Source organism: Tachysurus vachellii, chromosome 22 (genome assembly GCF_030014155.1).
Source record: "Tachysurus vachellii isolate PV-2020 chromosome 22, HZAU_Pvac_v1, whole genome shotgun sequence".
Lineage (NCBI taxonomy): Eukaryota > Metazoa > Chordata > Actinopteri > Siluriformes > Bagridae > Tachysurus > Tachysurus vachellii.
In genome coordinates this window covers 3,717,520-3,743,449 of record NC_083481.1, presented here as the reverse complement: position 1 = coordinate 3,743,449, position 25,930 = coordinate 3,717,520, and the positions used below count along the sequence as shown (strand labels likewise).

Below are 25,930 nucleotides of genomic sequence, written 5' to 3'. Positions count from 1 at the left end.
CCCTAAGCAAGGCCCTTAACCCTAAATTGCTCAAACCACAGACTCAGTGCATCTGCAGTGCTATTAAACTATTGACCTTTAAACTTTATAAAACCTTGAGAACGTAGATAAGAAGTCGAGCAGAAGATTGCTTATTGATCTTAAATTCGATTAACCGATAAGTGCTTCATTAATTCGCAAGTAATTTGTTGTAAGTAACTCAGTAGGAAAAGTGCCTTCATTGAAATGTAGCCTATTATAAGGAAAGTAAAGTGTGGTATTTAATGGAAATTTAGTCATTATATAGTGATATATATCAGACTCAGGCTTTAATATAGCTGAAGAATAGTTCTCAGCAGGTGATATTAAAAGATGCAATAAAATGTTGAAAGGTAGGAGCAATTCTTCTCTTCTTTAACAAAGATTTATTTAAGAAATGTATTATTTTAGTGCCTACATTTTGCATTTAAGTATAAAAGCTCTAAAAGTCATACATCTGATCTTTAAATATCTCTGAAAGCACTATTTATTATTAAAAAAAGTACTCAATATATACTGTTACAAATATTCGTACAGTGCACATCACATTAGAGCAAATGTTTGTGCACCCATGATCTATTTTAAAAACTGCAAGAATAAATACCCATTTTACAATTGATCTACAAAATAATACAGGTCAAAGAAGTTCAACAATTCTACACTTAACAAAAATGGATATATCTGGAAAAAATGTTTAGCAATGTCCACTTTAATCTCTAGACCAATAAAATATGAGAATAAAATATTAGGGGAAAAATCTGTCTTGTTTGTTTGACTTTTTTATTACCACGTTATTGTGCGTGTGTGTTTTTTAATACTTTATGGTACAGAAACCAGTTGAAATAATAACCATGGTTTTAGAAATGTGCTATATAAATTAAACTAATAAATTATTCATAAACACTATACACAAACTATTATTATTATTATTATTATTATTATTATTATTATTATTATTATTATTATTATTCCTTCATTCATTCATTTTCCACCGCTTTATCCGAACTACCTCGGGTCACAGGGAGCCTGTGCCTACTGTATCTCAGGCGTCATTGGGCATCAAGGCAGGATACACCCTGGACGGAGTGCCAACATATCGCAGGGCACACACACTCTCATTCACACACTACGGACAATTTTCCAGAGATGCCAATCAACCTACCATGCATGTCTTTGGACCAGGGGAGGAAACCGGAGTACCCGGAGGAAACCCCCGACGCACGGGGAGAACATGCAAACTCCACACACACAAGGTGGAGGCGGGAATCGAACCCCCAACCCTGGAGGTGTGAGGCGAACGTGCTAACCACTAAGCCACCGTGCCCCCATTATTATTATTATTATTATTATTATTATTATTATTATTATTATTATTATTATTATTATATATGGAAAGCAAAAAACCAAAAGATTTCTACATAAATATTTCTAAGTGTTTAGAAATATTTATGAATGTTATTGAAGAACATTTATATCACATTCAACAATGGAAAGACAAACTAATTGTACACACACCACTAAACCATTTTCGACCACTACAACTTCCAAGGGTGCACAAACTTTTGCATCAGACTGTATTACGGGACTATAACTCTAAATCCTCAAATAGGATCACGTCCTATTTCACCTCACATGCTCTCCAAGTGCCTGGACAGAGCTGTCACTGTAGATCTGTTCTTTCACAGTGTCCTATCAAGCAGCTTGGAGATGGACATTGACTAGCCTGTAAAAAAAAAAAACTGGGGCAGATGGAACGCAAGTGACCTCATCACCAGAACATATGCCCTTTCAGCAGGTGAGCTTGAAGGTGGGGCTTCAATAGAACACACACACTCACGTGTTCTTACCCCACAGGAATGGAAACTTCTAATCCTGTTCTTAATTCATTAATGTTCATTATAACCACCAGGCATTTAATTAAGGAACATTAGATAGTTGTAACATCTGTTAGACCTGTTCATCCAGATGTTAACAACAGCAGTCACGCAAATGTCATGACAGGAAAATTTTCTATAAATAAATAAATAAATAAATAAATAAATAAATAAAATACACACACACACACACACACACACACACACACACACACACATATATATATTCAATTCAATTCAATTCAAGTTTATTTGTATAGCGCTTTTTACAATGGACATTGTCACAAAGCAGCTTTACAGAACATAAACATAGAACAAAAGATAAACATAAGGAGAAGTATAAAGAATTAATATAATAAAAATTCAAGATATATACAGTTCACAGTGTGTATGTATGTATGTATGTGTGTATGTGTATTTGTCCCCAATGAGCAAGTCTGAGGGCTCAGGCAACAGTGGCAAGGATATATATATATATATATATAATGTACCTATCTATCTGTCTATCTATCTAGAAATAGATTTGGGAAACAAGCATTTGAAGATATATAGATTTATCGTAAAGTAGGAGGAGCTGAAAATAAATGATCATGATTGGACAAAAACCGTGAAATAAAACTTTCAATATTTTATTGCTATTTTTATGACTACATTAGAGAGAAGATCCATTATACTTTATACATTATATGTACTTTATCTAAAAATATGAAAATTGAGATTGACACTTTGATGATTTGCCTTAAAGCACAAATTTGGATCCCTCACCATGTTTCACCCATCACTGTGATTTTCCGAAATACAATAACAAGTGATTGAAGCTTGACAAATTGTGATTTGAGAGAGGCTTGAAATGAAAACGCATTGATTCAGGTGTTCCTGCCTGCTGCTGCGCTACACAGCATCCAAGACTCCACACCACCCCAACTGAGACTCGCATATCAATAGTCTTTCAAAGACTACATGAAACCCAGTGAGTGTAAGAAGTCTTTAAAAATCATTTTATCATGTTGCTGTGAATCCTTGTTGAATCTTAATTTCACACTGACTGAAAAATAGGACCTGTGTGGATCAATATGATGTGTTCTTTATCTGAATTACACCATCGTAGAAAGCAGGTGTATGAGCTGAAGGCGAAAAGCATGCAAAGACTAAAAAGAGACAATTTCACAGCCAGGTGACAAAATAAAATAAATGCTGAATGGGCCATTATTTATGTCTTTGGAGTCTTTGGAGGTATGCGCTGGTTCAACTACATATTTATGCACTCTGATATTTTTGAAATATATATTTTTAAATATTATAATCGATAAAAATAACCTTGCTGATATAAGTACTCAAATCTATTGATATTTTATAAAAATTGTTTTACTAAACGTATAGTACAATTAAATGCATCTGCAGCACAAAAGATTAAAACGTTAAGTAAGACAAATGACCAAACTGCTCATTAATAACACAAATGACCAAACTGCTCATGAGTAACACAAATGACAAAACTGAGCAGGGGTAACACAAATGACCAAACTGTATATGAGTAACACAAATGGCCAAACTGCTCATGAATAACACAAATGACCAAACTGTATATGAGTAACACAAATGACCAAATTGCTCATGAATAACACAAATGACCAAACTGTATATGAGTAACACAAATGTCCAAACTGCTCATGAATAACACAAATGACCAAACTGTATATGAGTAACACAAATGACCAAACTGCTCATGAGTAACACAAATGACCAAACTGTATATGAGTAACACAAATGACCAAACTGTATATGAGTAACACAAATGACCAAACTGTTTTCGAGTAACATTTACACATTTACATTTGTGTCATTTAGCATACACCCTTATCCAGAGTGACTTACAATTTTATTTCAGTTTATACAACTGAGCAATTGAGGGTTAAGGGGGCTCAGGGGCTCTACAGTGGCAGCTTGGTGGACCTGGGATTCAAACTCATGACCTTCCGCTCAGTAGTCCAAACCGGTAATGAATAACACAAATGACTAAACTGCTCATGAATGACACAAATCACAAAACTGCTTATAAGTAAAACAAATGACCAAACTAAGCATGACACAAATGATGAGCATGGGTAACACAAATGATGAGCATGGGTAACACAAATGATGAGCATGGGTAACACAAATGATAAGCATGGGTAACACAAATGATAAGCATGGGTAACAACTGAGCATGAATAACACAAATGGAGAAACAGCCTATGATTCCCGAACAACAATTCAAGCGTCTTACAAAAAAAAACTATTCTTATGCATGGATTTGTAATTACCAATGTTCATCTTGCTATGAATGCACAATTACACGCATCTTAGTGTAAGTGAGGTTACCCAAAAGCCACTCTCAAGACTCTCAGCAGATTTGCAACATGGCGTCCTCTCAAATACACTTTTCAGTAAGTTATTTAGGAAATGAAACATGACATTAAACTCTTAAGGACACCAATCTGGTTGCTGAATCGAGGCAGATGATCTTTATGTCTCAAGCAGGAAAGATGATCTATAACTTCCTTAACTCCATGCCGGTGATATCAAAGTGCCAGCCATCCAATTACCCACAGACTGAAAGCAAACAGCAGGAGCAGGAAAAAGCCATGAATGGTGGTAAGATTAGACTCCAGCACTAATTGAATCTGGCAGTGATGAATGAAGTCCTTTTTCTCCAGAATGTGAAATGCTCTCTCGATGCTTGTCAACAAAACCCAACACACAACAAACGTGGGTGATAAGAAACTGCATAAAGTTTCAATTTGGTTAAAAATATGCAAATTTATGCATTAGACAAATAATTAAAATACCAACAACTCAAAAAATAAGGTGTGAAGCTTTTGATCGGTGTGAAGCTAACAAATGTAGACAAAGAAAATGCTAATATATCACAACAAAACATGTTTACACTTACAAGATGAGCGTGTTTTATTTTAACCAGCTAGCAAAAGTTCACTCCCAATTTCACTTTCATGCACAAATTAAGCGTTGAAGGATCAGAACAAATCACAAAGCCAGAAGCATGAGCTATACTGTTAGCAAGCTAAGATAGCTTGCTAGCTAACAGACAAATCCTTGTTCAATATGAAGTGTTGCTTTTTTTTTCCAATTACCTATGAATCTCCGACCTGTTTATTTTATTTTATATAGATTTTCTTCTCTTTCTTTCTTTCTTTCTTTCTTTCTTTCTTTCTTTCTTTCTTTCTTTTACTGTAACTATTTTTATCCTATTTTTTTAATAATTTAATATAAATCTAAACCCTTTTCCCCTACATCTTGTGTGCAATCTGTTATAAAAATCACATATACCACATTAAACTCACATTAAATCGTACCAATAAAAACAACACCAACTCATAACACTGTGACACTGAAGAGACTACCCTAATGATAAGCAGCAAATAATTACATTCACAGAGGCTCAAATACTTGGGCTGCATCCCTAACCTCAAACCACCAAACTAAACAGTACTGTATGCTAGTGCATCAGTGGTGTCATTACTGTTTAGAGACCCAGAGAATGCAGCATGAGACACAGCCTTAAATTATCCGTGAAGGTTTACTGACTGCATTTGAAAACGGCATCTTTTAAAATGCTCTTCGATAAGTAGCTGCATTAGCATGTGTGTATGAGAGAAAGCAAAACGACAAAATCATTATTGGAGTTTTCAGCATATAAGTAACATAAAACCGCAAACAATAACTCAGATGAGACAACCGCATACGACCCGATACCCGATAACTGCATACCATTATCGCAAATGTCAGTAACAGAACTGTAAACATCTTGGCAAAACTGTATTTATGCAAATCACAAAACAGCTAATGACAAAAAGGTGCTGTATACGAGTAACACAAATGACAAAGGGGCTTTTTACACCTGGTCACTTCATGCGTTTTCTGTGATCCGATAGCTATCCGATGGTAAAAAGACCAGGTCTAAATGCCCTCCGAAACGTTTTGGAGACGGATATAAATCCGTTGGTTCGAACCACTTCAGGAGGTGGTCTGGGACGCATTTCAGATGAAACTGGACAGGTGTAAATGAATGTGGTTGTTCAAGCCACATACGTCAGCGCTATACTCCTCCCAAACGGAAGTACGTCACTCGCAGGTGACTCACGAGTCGTGCATCGCGCCAGAAACAAATAACATGGACGACGAGGGTTGGTTTTTTTGTAGCATAACCATCGTAACAAGTTTTTTCATCTTTTTTGATTGCATTCTGAAAAACGCATACACCAAAGCGTGTTCCATTACAATGACCCCGGAAATGAGGTAAAATATATTTGCATTTCCGGCTGGAGTAGAAAGATCGGATCGATATCCGATTCGCCGAGACGCATTTATGTGGCCTAATGTAAATGGAACAGTTTTAACAAATCAGATAGCTATCGGATCAGAGAACACACATGAAGTGACCAGGTGTAAAAAGACCCCAAAATATACATGAGTAACACAGATAGCAAATGAGAATGTGAGTAACAGAAATGAGAAGGTGAAGTGTAACATGACAAAATGGCAGAACTGCATACAAATGGCATACAAATAGCAGAAATAAAACAATATGCACATGGGTCTAGAGTAACACGAATGAGAAAAATGCACGAGTCACACAAATGACAAAAAGACATACAAATAACACAAATGAGAAAACTAAATAAAAGTAATACACATCTACACAGAGTAAGAAAAGCACAAGTTTGTATGAATGACAACAAACAACAAATTTCTATAACTGTAATAAACTCAAATAAACTAAACTCATGACAATAACAGTACAATTATAAGTAATTATAATACAGTAAATTATCTCAAGCGATGACAGGTAAAGGTCTTCTGCCCACGCTTGACTTAAAGGGCACTCAGCTTTTTAGTAGATCATCAGACATGACCTCTATCCTGAGGTGTCACTGCACAGGTAATTAGCGATGTCATCGATTGTGGCGGATAGAGGATAAAAAAGGCGCGTTCCTTCAAAGCGATTTCACTCGAGCCAATAATTGCTCTCATTTGTTCGTATGGAAAAGTGGCATTTCTTCCCTGTGCATGTCATTTCTTACCATTGTCTCTTTCATTCCGTGTTCTTTTAGATAACAGGAAGGAACAATCTGACATGCTGTCATAAAAACAATTCGCTTTAGAGCTGAGTGAATGAGAAAAGTTAATGAGCAGCGAGTGCTCTGTGCTTTATCATTAAAAGTCTGAAGATGCTCGATCAATTTAGCGCTCTCTCTCTCTCTCTCTCTCTCTCTCTCTCTCTCTCTCTCTCTCTCTCTCTCTATATATATATATATATATATATATTTTTCTCCCTCCAATGCTCTCATGCTCTCTGGCTCCTGGTTCCTTCCTAAAAGTGATAGACCAGTGATTAATGATGAGCCAGTGACCAGAAAGTTGTGGGATCAAATCCCAGGAGTCGTTAATGGACCTAAATGAATAATTTCAATACAGTATATACAATAGAGAAAGATGTTTCAGTACTTCAGGGAATTTTAAGGGATTTTGCTGTACCCTCTTTTTTAATTAGCTTCATAGAAGTGTAAACTGCTAGCAGGACGTTTTTTTCACATAAGGACTGCATGTTTATCTCAGCTGCTTTTCAGTTTAGTTTAATTCAACGGAGATGGAAAAAGAATATGATGATTTATATAAACAATGGGGACGTGGTTTGATTTCTCTACATTTATAGATAAAAATTTATAGGAAAAGGTAAACACTAGCTCTGCCCAATCCTAAACTTCACCTTAATGTTCATAACCTACAACCTTTGACATTTCTCCACCAAGTTGCCAGAGGAAGCCGTATCCCTTTTTTTTAGAGGTTTAGTGTCCATGGGCAAGTTATGTTGAAGCTAATGCTTTATCTCCTTGTCCTTATTTTGCGCTCTTGATTTTGTTTTGCTTTTTTGTGTGGACTTTTGTTTCATTTCTTTTCTTGGTATTTTTTGTTTAAGAAAAAAATTGCTAAGCTGAACCATGGGTGCAGAAGATGTGCTAAAACATTGATCAGATTCAGTTAGCGTCAGTTAGCATCTCCGATCCTTACTTTCAAATAATTATTCGTATAAACTGCTTCAGATTTCTTATGCAAACCGAATTTTATTTGTGTAATTAAATTAGTGTTTGTTTTAATTTACTTTTATTTGTTATTTTCACTTTTAACTAAGCTTTTGAATCGAAACAATCAATTTACTGTGTCTTGTCTTATAAAGGGCTATTAAATGTCATTAAAATTCAATACTGCGACTGGATATCTTTCGATTTCAGGGAAGAAAGAATTAATAAATAATAAAATAATTTTATGCTATAAAATAGAAGAAATAAAATGATAGAAACTTTTTTAACATGAACTTGGGTTACACATTTTTACTTCGATCTGTTTCGTCGCTGAACTTTATCCACTGAAATTCAATTTCGAAATCAAACGGATAAAGATGACGTACACGGATTACCTTTTAATTTTGTACGAATGAAGCTGCATCGATCTTCCTAAGGTTGGTTTTTAACATTACATATAGTAAACAAGAAATTAAAAAATTTCTGAAATACACTGAAGAGCGGGCACGGTGGCTTAGTGGTTAGCACGTTGGCCTCACACCTCCAGGGTTGGGGGTTCGATTCCCGCCTCCGCCTTGTGTGTGTGGAGTTTGCATGTTCTCCCCGTGCCTCGGGGGTTTCCTCCGGGTACTCCGGTTTCCTCCCCCGGTCCAAAGACATGCATGGTAGGTTGATTGGCATCTCTGGAAAAATTGTGTGTGATTGCGTGAGTGAATGAGAGTGTGTGTGTGTGCCCTGCGATGGGTTGGCACTCCGTCCAGGGTGTATCCTGCCTTGATGCCCGATGACGCCTGAGATCATTGGAGCTCAATCAGACACAGGCTCCCCGTGACCCGAGATGGTTCGTATAAGCGGTAGAAAATAAATTTATGAATGACATTGAAGAGCAAAAAAAAACAAATAAAATTTTTGCACCTTATATATGAAACGTTTTGGAGAGATCTTTATTTATTCTCAAAAATAAAGCCTCAAGTAACACAAACCCACCTTTCTTTTGCTGTCTTGTGGAACTTGTTCGACTTTAATTCAAAGGTGTGAAGAAGCAGGAGAAGAGCTCTCTCTCTCTTCCTCTCTGTCTTTCTCTCTCTCTCTCTCTCTCTCTCTCTCACTTTCTTTCCTTTCACTGAGAATGAAATGGAGATTGAAAAGGGGGAAGGTGTACCATTTAAAGACCTGACATGCACTGATTTACACACCCGGGCTATTGTAAATGCTGACCCGCTGACAGCCGCAGAACAAAGCGATATCTTCCCAGCAGTGGCTACAAAGGGGATGAAAGTGCAAAAGAAAAAAAAAGAATAAGCTTGAAATAGCAGCAGGGTTTCACCCAGAGGCAGATAAGGCATGAACTTATTGGATAACATAAAATCCATTAGACCTTTAAGATGCACCTCCACTCTGCTGCTGTCTTTCTGATCTCTGTGTTTACGGCTTTGGGGCTATTTATAGAATTTACAATGATTTATATCTTTTAAATCTGGGTCAGATGACGTAATAAAATTAGACGGATGTGTTTCCTGTTGTTATTATAACGCATTGTTAGTAGAACGTTTTCTAAATGGAGCTAAATTTCAGAAGCTGATCATGATGTCGGATGTGGCTTTAAAATCTAATCTTTCGCTTTATAGAGAAAGTGTTTAAGGTGTAGGAACAGATTATATTCTGGGGTCTTATTGAGGGTTTAGTAAAAATGATATAGAGCAAACGTCCTTATTCAGAGTGACATGCAATAGTGCTTTGTACTGTAGTGTCTATCAATGAATACATTAACACTGGTTCACTAGGGTCCGTAGTGTGTGATTGCGTGAGTGTATGAGAGTGTGTGTGTGCCCTGCGATGGGTTGGCACTCCGTCCAGGGTGTATCCTGCCTTGATGCCCGATGACGCCTGAGATAGGCACAGGCTCCCCGTGACCCGAGGTAGTTCGGATAAGCAACCTCTCACTCTGAGAGGGACCAGTTATACAGTCCTAGATCAATGGAGGAAGCAATGTGCAGTGCATGGTGCATTGCGAGGAGTGATAAGAGCTTGAAAATAAGATGGTTCTGGTACATTTTTGGCTTTCTAAGCAAGCATCGGTGTTTTGAATCTACCGGAAACCAGTGGAGGGTGTGGAGTCAGTGGTGGGGTGGTGTGGGAGAACTAGGTATATCTATACTACTGTATATAGCCCGAATAGAGATACTTTCAAAGCTGGTGTTCCTCCATCCATTTTCTGTACTGCTTGTCCCACACAGGGTCACAGGCAGCCTGGCGTCCATCTCAGCAAACTTCAGGACACAAGACACCCTGTTCGGACCAGACGCCAACACATCACTAGGCAACAGTCATGCCCCTTTTCCACTGAGGCAGTTTGAGTGCTGGTTCGGAGCCAGAGCCTAATTTAGAACCAGTTCTTTCTTTTTCGACAGCCAAAGCACCGGCTCTGAACCAGGAAAAGTGGTTCTTAAGTAGCACCAAGACGTTGCTGGTCTAGACTTAAGAACCGCTTGTGTCAGGGGCTGTGGGCGGGGCTAATGTTAGCGCATTTGATAATGTAACTTAAGTATACTAATGTTTAATACACTTTTACTTTACCGCAATATGATACATTATCAGCACACATGATAGTAAGTAGCTACATGCTAAGTGACACACGTGACACGTATACAGTGACGTCAGACTTGGACCTGTGACGGCTCTCTAGCCGGTGGAAAGACAAACCGGTTCTTAGAAGGTTCACCAGTGGAACCAACTTTGAACCAGCACCAGTGCTAGCTCTGAACCAGCACCCGGTTCTTTTTGGTGGAAAAGGGGCATCAGTCTCAATCTAACTCACACACCTGTTAACACTATGGAAAAATTAGAAATGCCAGTCAGCCCACAATGTATGTCTCTGGATTGGGGGAGGAAACCAGAGAACCCAGAGGAAACCCTGAACCACAGAGATAACATGTAAACACCATGTACACAGGGTGGAGACAGGAAATGAACCCCTAACTCCGGAGGTGCAACACAATCATGCTAAGTCGCTCCTTGGTTCCACAAAACTCCCAAATAATTCACAGCAAGTGATAGACAGAAAAAAAGAAACCATTAGCGTCTTGATGTCTTTTTATCTCCTTGAATGGATGAACATAGTGAAATACTCTATCCTTCCTGAAACTCATTAAATTCGATCAGCACATCATTCAGAATAATCTGATTTACTGTTTTTTTCCAAGCTCGAGTTTATAACTCAGTTTAAACGGTACATTCAGTACTATGAACAAGCAAGGCAATAAATCTTACGCTGCTTTACTCAGGCCGTAAAGGTCAAAGGTTCATTGTCTGCACCCTCATCCCAATGCCTAAAGACATCACTGCGGAGGTAAGAAGGTAAGAAAAGATAACTGACGCTCAAACTCAAAGCATTAAAGGTAGAAAAAAGCCTGAATATTCTCTGTTTCGATAAAGAGCCGAGGCATTAATCAGCCTTGAGATGATGAACAGCTGCCATTAATCTGCTACAACGCTCGTTATAGTCCAGAAATAGTATCTCTTCTGTGTACAGGATGTTCACTTTGATGGCTGTTGCTGACCGTCAACTAAATAAAAGTGAAAAAAGATGATCAAAGATTCTTCATGTCGTATGTTAATAGACTGATTAATCTGATTGGCCAGACAAAGGTGTAGATCAACGATTCCAGAACTTTCCATTACTATGTTTAGAGTTTAAGCTACAAGGTTTAATGCGCTCCTTACTGTGTGTATAGTAGCAAAGGTTTGTACGGTATAGTTTAGTACAGTGTTTTGTTAGGAGTCTCCAGTGTCAATGCTTTGAGGTAAAGAGTTCTGCGCTTTCTCAGTAACATAAAAATCAGCATGGATTTTTGTCTTATTATAGTAATGCAAGGGCGTAAGTTTGATTTTGACATCGGTGGGGACATAATTTATTTGACATTGGTGGGGACATAATTTATTTGACATTGGTGGGGACAACATTCCCCGTATAAAACTGTTGTTATAAGAATACTTACTTACTCACATACCGTTAGCCTGCATAATCAACACATTAGCGAGAAACACATTAGCGAGAAAGACAAAGCCAATCAAACAGCGACGTTGGTTAGAGAGGCAGGACTCAAAAAAGGCAAAGGCCAATCCTTTTAGAGAGGTGAGTTACAGAGACGGGATTCATAGAAGGGGTGTAAATCTGTTAACCGTTTGTGTTCCCCAAGTTGCGCTATTTTTTACAGAACGCTGTTGTAAAATATTTTTTATCTTATTTAACGATTCCTGGATAAATGTTAAATGAAATAAGTAAAAAAGCACAAGACACAGAAGGACATCAGTGGTTATGTGTGTGTATATATATATATATATATATATATATATATATATATATATATATATATATATATATATATATATATGTGTATATATAGGCTTGGTCAAATTATTGCTAGGGACAATTGAGTGTTCCCTGGATATTGGTAGGGACATGTCCCTACCGTCCCTACACAAATCGACGCCCTTGTAGTAATGTTTTGTGACAGAAAGAGAGGAAAGAAAAGGCTGATGAGGGAATGACGGAGCGGCTGTAACTATTGTAGCTTCCGTAACACAATTTAGAACAGGAACAAACTTGTTTTGCGTGACATAAACGTAACATTAATCCGAAAAAATCTATTGTAGTATTGATTGTTGCAGCCAAAGGTGCTTGAATTTTTTTTCTAACCCTAACTCTAACCTTAACCCTGCTGGATTTTGTTTTGTTTGAAATCTTAAAATCGCAAGCACAGAATTCTTCTAAACTCCTACCAGTGGGACATACAGAATTCAATTATATTTCATTTCCATTTATTTCTAAAACGTTTTTAACAACTGACGCTTTCTCAAAGCAACTTTACAGACGCTTAGAAATAAAATTAAAATGTAAAAGTTTCAAATTAAGTTACTATTTATCTCTAACATCTATTCCTAATGACAAGCCTGAGGCGATGGTGGTGAGGAAAAACTCCCTGAGATGATATGAGGAAGAAACCTTGAGAGGAACCAGACTCAGAAGTAAACCTCATCCTCATTTGGGTGAAACTGGACAGGAAATAATGTCAATGTAAATAATGTCCTTTCTACTACAATTTGTAGTCAGGTGGACTTGTTTAACCAAAAGCTCGTGAGGAACTAACAGGTCAGAGTTATTTCTAAGTCTCCAAATGTTCACTGATGAAGATCTGGGCTCAAAGTTCTCACTCACTCACTCACTCATTTTCTACCTCTTATCCGAACTACCTCAGGTCACGGGGAGCCTGTGCCTATCTCAGGCGTCATCGGGCATCAAGGCAGGATACATTCTGGACGGAGTGCCAATCCATCGCAGGGTGCACACACACACTCTCATTTACTCATGCAATCACACACTATGGACAATTTTCCAGAGATGCCAATCAACCTACCATGCATGTCTTTGGACCGGGGGAGGAAACCGGAGTACCTGGAGGAAACCCCCGAGGCACGGGGAGAACATGCAAACTCCACACACACAAGGTGGAGGCGGGAATCGAACCCCCAACCCTGGAGGTGTGAGGCGAACGTGCTAACCACTAAGCCACCGTGCCCCCCGGGCTCAAAGCTGACCAACACAAAGGAAGTTCATAGACGGTGTGATTGTCTCCAAGTGGTTCTATCCACAGCAGTACAACAAGCCATGGGCTGTCCATGTAGATCTAGACGAGACTCCAACCAGGGGTAGAGCTTCAGGATGGATAAGGCAGGTCCAAAATGACTTTCTGTGGTCGCTATACTCATGTTTTCATGTGACTTAAAGAGGGCTTGAGTTAAATTAATGTCATGACGATGATTGTAGTGGTGCAATCCCGTACATGCGGTGTGTGATGTGGTGTGTGATTAAATACAGGAATAACAAAAAGTGGAGCATTGTGATTACAAACATAAGGTATATCAGTACACATACATCTGCACTTTAAAAATGTGCAGGTCCAGGAAGGTCCATGAAGGTGATTTCATGCCAAGTTCAGAGCGATGCAGCCGTGATGATAATTGGTGCAGTTGTGGTTCAAGTGGTAAAGGCTCTGGGTTGTTGATCATGGTTCAAGCCCCAGTACTGCCATGCTGCCACTGTTGGGCCCTTGAGCAAGGCCCTTAACCCTCTCTGCTCCAGTGGTGCTGTATCATAACTGACCCTGTGCTCTGATACCAACCTCCAAAGTTAAGATATGCAAAGATAGAATTTCACTGTGCTGTAATGTTTATATGACAAAAACAAAGGCTTCTATTCTACTCTGTGATCATTCCCAAAGTCTCGTCGAGACATCCTGCTTTTCGGCGATTCAGAAAAAGAAAACCTGCGCTGCGCTTTTTCAGCAATCCTCAGTCGAGATGGAGCGGCTGTTTATGATTTGTGTGTGACTGGAATAACAAGTGCCAGTTGCAGGGGAGATGAATAAAATATGAATTCCTAATTATTTTAATTGTGTTACACTGTTATGCTCTTGGCGGATGGCTTCTCTGATTTCTAGAGCTGCTAAGGAGGACATAAAAAACACTCCCTTGGTGGCAACACTCGACACACTGCCAATGCTGGGTTATTTCTCAGATCAGATCAAATGTGTGTGTGTGTGTGTAGTCTTCAGAATGCCTCTTAACCACAGATGGCATGAATCCACACACGTTCCTGCAGCTCAAACAGCTGCCTCTAGCTGCCACTCATTTAAATGCAGAGATGCTGCAAAAAAAAAAGGAAGAAAGAAAGAAAGAAAGAAAAAAGAAAAGCCAAACTGCCGAGATCAGCGTTGTTGACGCGAAAGGAAAAGCGTTGCTTTTGTAATGCATTATGCAAAATAAGCACAGTCTCTTAAGGTCTCCTACAGTACCTGCGTCTGATTTTACCTCATCAAGCTCAACAAAAACGTGACTGAGAAAGCTTCCTTTTTTTTTTTTTTTTTATCTTCCTGCATTATGTAGGAGGAATTCATGAATGTCAATGGAGGCCATTAATAAAGCAGATAAATAAATAATAAAATCACAATCACACAAAAGCATTACCGAGTTCACTCCAGGTGACGAAAAAAAAAAACAAAAAAAAACGGAAAAAATATCACCATCCGGTGTTTCGTTAAGGTTGACTAGATGATGAATTTTAATAAGGGATAATGCTCGGGTCAATTTGATGGGACAAACCTGTTTTATTAGCCTAATCAAAGGGCAGGGAAATTTCTGCTTATGTTGTAGGGTGTCACGAGTCTTGTGTGGACCGTGTGCTGAGGATGGAGATGTCCAGGCAAATGATCTGTTTGTCTATACGGAGATGAGCGCTGAATGGAGTGGACTGAATGTTTAGCTGTTACGTTATAGCTTATATTTAAAAAATTTAGCAAATATTTTTTTCCGTTCATTTACAATACATTTTTAAAGTTTAAAATTAAGTTACTATTTATCTCTAACATCTATCCCTAATGGGGGGGGCACGGTGGCTTAGTGGTTAGCACGTTCGCCTCATACCTCCAGGGTTGGGGGTTCGATTCCCACCTCCACCTTGTGTGTGTGGAGTTTGCATGTTCTCCCCGTGCCTCGGGGGTTTCCTCCGTGTACTCCGGTTTCCTCCCCCGGTCCAAAGACATGCATGGTAGGTTGATTGGCATCTCTGGAAAATTGTCCGTAGTGTGTGATTGCGTGAGTGAATGAGTGTGTGTGTGTGTGCCCTGTGATGGGTTGGCACTCCGTCCAGGGTGTATCCTGCCTTGATGCCAGATGACGCCTGAGATAGGCACAGGCTCCCCGTGACCCGAGGTAGTTCGGATAAGCGGTAGAAGATGAATGAATGAATGAATCTATCCCTAATGATCAAGCCTGAGGTGACGGTGGCGAGAAAAAGTGATGATGATGAAGAGGAAGAAACCTTGAGTCCTTGTAACAACACTCAGAAGGGAACCTCATCCTCATCTGGGTGACACTGGACAGTAAATTATCTAAATAATGTCCTTTCTACAAGAGTTTGTAGTCCAGTGGAATTGTGTAACCAAGAGTTCCTGAGGAACTAACAGGTCAGAGTCGTTTCTGACATTATTACAGTCTTAACACTAATTCCTTCCTGCTGAAGTCTTCAAATGTTCACTGATGAAGATCCGAGCACACAGCTGACCAACACAAAGGCAGTTTATAGACGGTGTGATTGTCTCCAAGTGGCTCTGTCCACAACAGGGTCACGGGCTGTCCATGTACATCTATCTCCAACAGAGTTCACCATCTAGCGATGAGATTTTAACCAGGTGTAGAACTTCACGATGGATCAAGGATCCAAACTGACTTTCTACGATAGCTATACAAATGAATCGAAGAAGGTTTTAGATTGGACTAATGTGAGCGACGACAAGGTCCATCAAGCAGGGTTGTGTCTATACACCATCCTGAATTCCTTGAGGTTTCTGTGCCTTTTGTTACAATTCACATGAAAACTATTTTTGTTTCAACAACCTACCATCCGTGACCCTTATGGCTATCCGCTGAGCGTGGCATGTAATTAAGAACCTCACCGCTGACTCGACCTTTTAAACAAACAAGGATTAAAAAAATAAATAAACAGCCGGTTAATTGATGCAATTTAAATTCCACTACTTCTTGCTTCCTAACAACCTTTAACAACTTGTCAGTGGAACAATTAGTTCAGCAATTACGAGAAAACAAACAGCGAGATGATACGGCGACAGCAGCGGCGTTACAGAAAACTTCCCTTAGGCTAGGTTTGAAATATCAATTATGTTTCTTGAAAAAAAATAAAAATAAAAAAGAGGACAGCGGTGAAATTTTAATGACAACCTGTTGAAGTACAAAAGAATATCGGAGAAAGAAGTGCAGATGGTGTCCGCTTCTTCTGTCGGGAAAAATGTTTCTGGAAATTTGCCTTTGGCTTTACAGTAGATGAAGTCAATAAATAAAAGACCACCAAACTAAAGAAATATAAAATCTCCCATTAGATAGAATAATTCAGTTATAATGAAATCCTAGAAATTATTTATGTCATATGACCAATAGAAGAGATTGAGGTTGTATAAAGAGAAAGCTGAAAATGACCGGAAATAATATTATATAAAATAATATCGGAATAATATATTCCATGTTCAGTTTAAGCCTTGAAGAAATTTTTTTTTGATCATTTGCAGAAATTTTAACTTTCAAAAAAAACACATTTGTCTGAAACCATTTTTAAGCTTAAGGCTTTTGCTTGTTTTAGTACAGTACCACATTGCAATCATCAATCAGTTTCACCTGAAACATTCATTCATTCATTTTCTACCACTTATCTGAACTACCTCGGGTCACGGGGAGCCTGTGCCTATCTCAGGCGTCATCGGGCATCAAGGCAGGATACACCCTGGACGGAGTGCCAACCCATCACAGGGCACACACACACTCTCATTCACTCACGCAATCACACACTACGGACAATTTTCCAGAGATGCCAATCAACCTACCATGCATGTCTTTGGACCGGGGGAGGAAACCGGAGTACCCGGAGGAAACCCCCGAGGCACGGGGAGAACATGCAAACTCCACACACACAAGGTGGAGACGGGAATCGAACCCCCAACCCTGGAGGTGTGAGGCGAACGTGCTAACCACTAAGCCACCATGCCCCCCACCTGAAACAGGAAATGTTTATTAATCCTGATGAAAATGAGAGTTTACTGTATGTGATTATTCTTAGCGATGTTGTGAAATTGAACACAACCGGACGAGCACAACGGAGAAATCAGAAAACCAGATAATCACTAAAACTGATCATCTTTAACGTGCTGTTTTCAGACCTGGTTCAGCAGTGAAATCTGGAATAAACAGGCTAGCATGGCTCAGTCCTAAACTCAAGATCAGATCAGATTCGATCGTATTGTTTGTAAGTTTGCAGATTCTTCCTGCACAACAATCGTGAGGACTAATTTCTTTTCAGCCCTCACTGTAGATTCAAGCGATGATAAATGAACAGATTAGATTGGGTTTCCTTTGTTCTGATATTTTTTAGAGGCATCTGTACCACATGGTCATCACTGACTACTGACAGGAAGGTTGTAATTTTGAATCCCAGGTCCACCAAGCTGTCACTGCTGGGCCCTTGAGCAAGGCCCTTAACCCTGAATTGCTCAGTTGTATAAACAAATGAGATAAAATGGAGATTGTAATTTAGTTTTTTTTTTTACAAAATGGACACATATAAAAGTGGATAGATGAAACGTGTTGTCTAATCAAAATGTATAAAATGACAAACAATAAGAGTTTGACTGTTTATTTGTTTGTGTGAACAAAAGGGTTCCAATTATGGATTGATGATATGACCAAATTATCGTATCGTGATTTATTTCTACGATACATGATAAGCATCACTATATATATATATATATATATATATATATATATATATATATATATATATATATATATATATATGATATTTGACTTCATTTTAAAGATTGTAAACTGTAAGTAATGTAGTAGCGTTTTGGGAGGGAATTTCATGTTTTTATTCAAACCTATAATGAAAACACTGAAAAGTAAAAAAAAAATGTTAAACGAATTATTTTATTCCTATTATTTATTTATTTAAAACTCTAAAAGATCTAAAGAAAAAAAAGAAAAAATAATGATTCATTTTAAAGCTTACAATAAAGATACAGAATTGAATCAAATCTCCTGCTTAGTCTTTTTTTTTTTTTTTATAAATAAATAAACAAATAACGTTGAATATTTAAATGAATAGATCACAGTTTCCTTGATAAAAATGCTTACCGAAATTTCCAATTTTTCAGCTGAATCTGATTGGTATTCAGAGGAACTTCATCTACTGAGTAACTGTATCATCCAGATGAACATACTGACGTTATATTTCATCCGCGTGTCTAATTTCCACTACCGGCTGAAATGACCCCACTGTTTAACCTCTGAAGAATTACTTCATAAGGACTCGGACTTGCTCTCATACCTCAAATGTGATGAATCCTTTGTCATAAATTTCTCTCCTAATAAACTTCTCATATAAGGCTCTTCAGTGCTTTTATACCTAAGCAGCATGTGGCCAAGCCTGTACTGTGTGTCCTCCAGCGGTTGTGTCCTTATTCTGCTCGCAGCACAGTAAATGGCAGATATCATGAAGGTTTATATTTGTTAGCAGATGTAGTGGTAGCCACTATTAGTCACTCTGACAGCTACTCATATCCACTGCGCCTTCGCATCGGCTCTCCCTTACTCACAGCCATTATGGTCTTAGTCCATTTTCTACTTTTTTCATATAACAATAACCCCTGGGTGAAAAAACGTATCTGAATCACCAGATATGTGCTAAAGTCAAGATTTTTACTGGACACGTAAAGACGACCAACGTTGACGTAGCTGTTCAGACTAAAGATCCTGACCTGCCTGATATTTATCTTAACTCAGACACCTGCTGTGTAGTTTGGTTATAATCCAAAGATTATGGCTATACAAGATACCACAGAGAGACCGCTGAGCTAGCATTAGCAGTAGCTAACATATTTACTAGGGAATAAAGCACTTCAGGATGTTCTGTTATAGCAAAATAATCAGTAATATGATAGTGTCATGTTATAAAACTCTGACATTTAATATTTTAACAGCAAATTTTATTCAATTTTCAAATTTTAGCAGTTTTAGTCCTTAAAAAAAAGGTTCTACCAAAGATATTTGCTAACGTTAACCAAAAATGTTTTCATAAATAATAGCTGTATCCCAAATGACGTACTACACTATGCAGTATTTACTCTAGTGTCTACTATACTATACTATACTATACTATAGTAGTATAGTAGTACTATAGAGTACGCATTTGAGGAGGTAGAATTGTCTAACTGGAAGAATAAGCATAAATAAGAATACGATGTAGTCAACGACAAACACACTTTGCCACTATGGCAGCTTTATCAGAATATGTTGCATTTTTAAAATTATAATATACAATCACACAATGTGAGCTAATTTAAAAGACATTTGTAAGACATCTTGTTTAAACGTAGTGTTGTCGGCCATCTTGAAAACGTTCAGGTCCAGCGTCAATGCCTGGTTGCCCCACCCCTTCCTCTCCATAAGCAAAGCTACAAGTGTTAAGTGACGAAGTGTCCAACATTCCGTATTTTCACCAACATTCAACAACAGTGTTGTTGTTTAAGCCAGGATAAGAATCATTTTGATCCCGAATGCCGGCTGGATGCTAGACGTCTGTCCCTCAACCATACAGTATTATGCCATTAAAATAATACGTTTTTAAACTAGAACAGAAATGTAGAAGCCAGCAACTTGAGCGTTCCCTTTCAGAAATAGAGACATGCCAGGTTTACATGCAAAATATGGCCTGATATTTCTGTCAGACAAAAATTGCATAAAATTCCTTGGATGGAAGTTATAATTGTTTTACTGAGAATTTTCAAGCAATTTCACAATCTAAGATCCACCAATAAGGGGACGGTACAGGTACAAATACAGTAGTGCCAATGGCCGGTTTCGCTGATGGATGACGAATAACATTGTAATCTTTTCTCACACATCTACAGTTAAAGTATCTTCATTTATTAATCAAACAAGAAGATTGTGTGTTATCGTATAGTGTGATACAAAATTCTGCCCAGATTTAGATCCTGAAATCTCATACAATTTGAGTAGAAATAATCTTAATAAGATTAAAAATTGACAAAGTCTAAACCAAGCTTTAGGAAAGTACAAACTATCCAAAGAACCCCTGAGGAACCTGTAGGTTCTGACGTACTGTTGTGAAGCTCCTTCACACACTGGTGGTGCTTGTAAAAATGCATATAGAGATGCTGAAAAGTACAGATATAGCCAGGGTCTTTGCTATCAACTCAACCTTTTTGCTAATTTGTCTTCACCACTTACCCGAGAGTGGTCATTGTGACGATGGTGTACCAGAAAGATGCAGGAATGCTAGTGAACTTGCTTGAGCTTGATCCCTTCTCGGCGTAGAACATAACCGTGGCAAAGATGATGATGGCCATGGTGAGGGAGAAGAGGAGGAAGCCGAGCTCGGAGGCACAGCTCTTAAGTGTGTATCCTAGGATGCGAAGACCTTGGGAATGCCGTGAGAACTTGAAGATGCGGAAAACACGAAAGACACGCAACGTGACAAAGGCGCCACTCACATCCTCATTGTCAGTCATGACCAGGCCAATGTAGTAGGGCAAGATGGCCACCACATCAATGATACTCATGACCGAGCGCATGAAGCGGTAGCGGCTAGGTGCAGCAAAAAGGCGTAGCAGGTACTCCACTGTGAAGATCATCACACACGCAGTGTCCATGCAGAAGAAGGCAACGTGGTAGCGCTCACCACACGGCACATCCTTCTGGCTTGGGGTGGAAACACAAGGGACGGTTTCTACTACATTGGTGATAACAGAAACAGCAATGAAGAAGCCAGTGACATAGTAGAACACCAGGGCCATGGTGCTGGTATGCGGGTTCTCAAAGGCTCTCCACATAGTTTCACGAAAGTTCATATTAGGCAGCTTGCCCTCTTTGTTTTCCTCCTGGTCATCCATGAGGCGCTCGGCATTCTCCCGTTTGCGGTCCTTGTACTCTTCGTAACAACAGTCTCCGATAATCTCTGGGATGATCCCAAAGAAGGCGAGCTCCTCGTCGTAGGCTGAGATGCACTCGTGGCGAGGATAGTGGAGCTTTCCTGTACGATAAAAGTTAAGCACACTACGGAAGGCATCCGGATCACGGTCGAAGAAATACTCCTTTGTTTCCTCGTTATAAAAAAATTCTTTCTCTGTGCTGCCAAGAAGGGTGTCAGGGTAACGGTCCAGTGTGGTCCTCCAGGTCTGGAAGCGGCGTCCACTGACATTCAAGATGATCAACTGATCTTTCTTTTTAGTGTGTTCCCTGGGTGCGGCAGGCATGGGGCAGTTGGCCACTGGCATCCAGCCAATGGCAGCTGCCCGGGCAAAAGGGAGCCATGCCGCTACTCCCGTTGCCATAGTGACTCCAACACAGGGTGCTTCAAATCCAAGCTTCCCCAAGATCAACCATCATCTGTGAAAGTGGAAGGAAATAATTGTAATCAAACTGGTGGGATAGAAATAGTGTGTGTCTGCGGCACTGCAATTTCAGACAAAAGCCGACCCGAATCAAACTGACTACAGTCTTAGAAAGATTTTCAAATCAGATCTACGTGGAATCTTCTCTGAGAGAAAAACACTCTGTTGTATGGTTCTTAAAAAAAAAAAGGTTTTTGCCAGAAAGACAAAGAATATAAATGAATCTATTCATGTGATGCTGATCTAATTGGGGTTAATAACATCCTGAAACACAAGATTGGACGGGACAGAATTGATTTATTTTCTAATTCGATCAACAGGTTTACGGTTGTCACGGACTTGGGTTATGTTTCTAGTGTGACACGGATCTTGAAAGAAAACGCAAGTCTTGCAGAGAGTCGGCTTAAATATTACGATAAGATCGGTATTAGAGCATGGATCATCAACAAGGATAAAAATGGATCTCTACATCATATAGATAAAACAAGTCCCTCAGCCATCTCTTTCTTCGCATTGTGTCTGTTTACTACTTGCAATTCTCTTTTGTAATTCTTCTTCAAATTTTCTAATACATAATCTATCAAAACTCCAGCTCTGTCTTTCTTGGTTTCCATTAGGGAAATATCGCTAAGATCGGACATGTCTTCTCATTGCATGATATCGTTTATGCATTTACGCCAGAACTACTGCAGCTTTTCCCTTCTTAGAGCTTGGCTTAGTCTCTAATTAGTCCACAACGCAGCAGCTCATCTATCACAAAGACTAAACGAAGCATTCAGTGTTCATTATTTCTGTGAATTTTACCACTGCGTTTAAATAATTAGTGCTCACATAGCAGGTTTTGTACAAAACTGTCTAGTATATTATAAGGGATAAAGATACTTGCTGTTCTTTTGTAACAATGTGAGGTCTCTGATGTCTTTAAGCAAGGACACGTGGCTATCTGAAGGACTAGGTCAAGGCAAAAGGAGGACTGCACACGTTCCAACAACATCCCCTTCATTTCAGGTTATCCGAATCCCTTTGCAGAGACCGGAACCTTAGTAGAAGCTAAGAAGTTATCATTGTTGCCACCATTTCATTGCATGTTTTCAGTGTCTTTTAACTGTAATATTACTGTTCTGTATATATTTCCTGCTCGTAAGTACGGGAAAAGATTTTTGACCTGGTTAGAAAAACCACTGACTGAAAAATGAACTCTATATAAAGATGGTGACATTTAGGATGAGAAAGAACCGTGATGAAATAAATGCAGTAATACTGTATAATACCATTGTATCAAGACTATCATAGCAACAACATGATGAGAAAGAGAAGCATTTGTTTAGTTCAGGTATTGTATATTAAATGCTCACGTGTTTTTATAAGAAATATAGAATATTATAAGGAAAAAAAAGTGTGCTTTTGGATGAATGAGCAGAACCTGTAGTGTGAACTTGTAGGCACCTGATACCTGTTGAGCCATGATGCTGAGGTATAGTAGCTACAATCACAACACAAACACTGTCACTGTACCGGTGTTTAGAATGGATTAAAAAGAAAAAAGAAAAAAAACAGGGGAAATGCACGTGCAGCTCATTTCAAGTAGAGGAAAAGAAAACGACATGTTATTTAAACGAGATGTTATTAACACAACGAGATGTCAGCCTATACTTTTGCTGTTAAGAATTTTAGATTCGCTCCCCAAACTAAAAGCTACAAGTATTATCATAGCCTATAGCAGCTGGCATGACGAATGGAACGAAATGAATGGAAACGTCGGACTTGTCGTACTCACGGAAAGTAAAGCGCAGAAGCACCGAGGCGACGCAGGGGGGAAAAAACGAGATGTCCGTTTGCAAAGCAACTCTTTGTGGAAGATGACGTCCTCTTTCAGGCGTGAACGAGGTCCTGATCGCGGATTTAGCAGAAGAACAAGTAGGGAGACGAAGAACGAGAAGGAGAAGAGCGATAGATGGATGGATGGATGGATGAGCGCAAATTGCGCAAGGACAACATGTCATGCGCAAGGACACCGTGTCATTTCTCCTCTACATCACTCCGGCATTGCGTTTCACCTCCGTGAAGAGAAGAGAACTGTGGGGAAAACTCACAGTCACACCTCTCTCTCTCTCTCTCTCTCTCTCTCTCTCTCTCTCTCTCTCTCTCTCTAGCGTGCGCGCTTTGCTCAGCTCATCCCTGCACACTACTATAGTCATTATATATACGTCACTATACAACCTTCTATCAAATAGTGTCCTATAAAACACCCTGTTTCAACTCCCATCCTTTTTATTTTTTTTATTAGTATAAAAATTGCGTTTTGTGCCACAGGTGGACTCCCAGTTAAGTAAGTTATCTGTTAAAACTAACCAAACCGAAGAAATGATATAGACATGAATCTATAAACAAAGGCTTTGAATCTGATTCATGGCCAGTCATTACAGAGAGCCATGTGTTTGCATAGATGAGGTTGTCAGTCTATTATTTATTTTTTTTTTTTGTGCATAGTTCTCCATATTTTTGAAAAGAGTCTGAAAAGTGTTTTATTGAAACTGTGTTTTTCTTACAAACTTAAAGATAAAGGTTCCTAAATGGTTCTCTGTCAGGGCGTATGGTTCTGTGAAGAACCTTTAACATCCACGGATCCTTTTATTAATCGCACAAAAGGTTCTTTGTAGTCGAAAATCCTCTAAAAACTTTCTTTGTGGCTCTCAGAGAAAAAGTGGTTCTTTTAAGAAGAATTTACCGAAAGGTTCTTTGAGGAGCCGAAAATGGTTCTTTTATGACATTGATGCTGAAAACTCCTTTATTTGGTTCTTAGTATCATTTACTTTTAAGAGTTTAGTATAAAAAGGCCAGCGATGAGCTGCTGAAACCTGTTATCCTTATTCTTTTCTAAATTAGGGTTTCTTATTTCCTTACTGTAGTGTTATCTTATTAAAAACAACTTGTATACAATGCTAACAATATGGCAAAGATATTCTACCAGTTTGACCAGAGTGATTTGATTTGACCGCAGAATTAATCAACAACATCAACAACAAAAAAATCACCTTCATAAAAAAGGTCAATCTGGAAATCTACGTGTTTTATTATTATGTATTTTTCATGTCTTTTAAAAGCCTCTTTGTGCTCATTGAGTAGTGTTATGAGTGATTATTATAGAATTATTTATTCATCCTAATTTACATCTTCAAAAATGTTTCAATTCCAAATTGTTGAGTCAGATTGTTAAAGCAAAGTATTTGTATAAAGTATTTGTGATTCTGGACACATCTCATAGATGTAGCTGGTATTGAATGACATTTTAGGTCATTATTCCTTCCAGAAAGCCAAGCTACTATACAAAATATTAAGATAATAGAAGCTCTATTACGCTCTATACCTTTTCATATTGTGTCCGTTTCGATCTGTCCATTTTCACTTAAAAAAAAAAATTAATTTTTATCATTCTCTGAGAATAAGAAGAAAACAAGCATGAAAGCGATGACGTATTATCCAGACTGTCAGTCAGTGTGAGTGCGAAAGGAGATTAGCCTGTCCATCAGGGGAAACGCTATAATCCTCAAATGCTGAGGACAGGATGCTGTGTTGTTTTTTTGTTTTTTTTTCCTTTTGTAATATTCTCAGCTTGCTTTCATAGGCAAGGATTATTACTGTATAATACAGAGACGTGTCATTTAGACATAATATTGGAATTTATTAACAGAACAATTGGAAGCTGGGATGTTATTGGACAGGCTGAGAAATGTCTCTGGAGAATAAATAAAATAAAATAAAATAAAATAAAATAAAATAAAAAATTAAAACTAAATGTTTAGAATATAGAATTTCAGTGTCAAACCGAATCATAACAATCAGAGCGTCATTTTGACATCTTTTAGTCACGTATCTGCTGCAAGATACATGGAATAAGCAGCTTTTCTTAGCTCCTGTAGCA

The 25,930-nt window shown here is 38.5% G+C and overlaps 1 protein-coding gene across 2 annotated transcripts in view; it reads right to left on the bottom strand.

Annotated features, from left to right (window-relative positions):
- Positions 1–23,969, bottom strand: part of LOC132837837 (potassium voltage-gated channel subfamily D member 3-like) — a 92,998-nt gene extending 69,029 nt beyond the window's left edge. For both annotated transcript variants that reach the window (XM_060857737.1, XM_060857738.1), the window contains exons 1-2: positions 23,786–23,969; positions 20,846–22,003 (exon numbers count right to left, since the gene is read on the bottom strand). In XM_060857737.1, coding sequence (XP_060713720.1) covers positions 20,846–21,948 — 1,103 coding nt within the window. In that variant the 5' untranslated portion in view covers positions 21,949–22,003; positions 23,786–23,969. The remainder of the gene's footprint in view (positions 1–20,845; positions 22,004–23,785) is intronic.
- Positions 23,970–25,930: the final 1,961 nt, after the last annotated feature.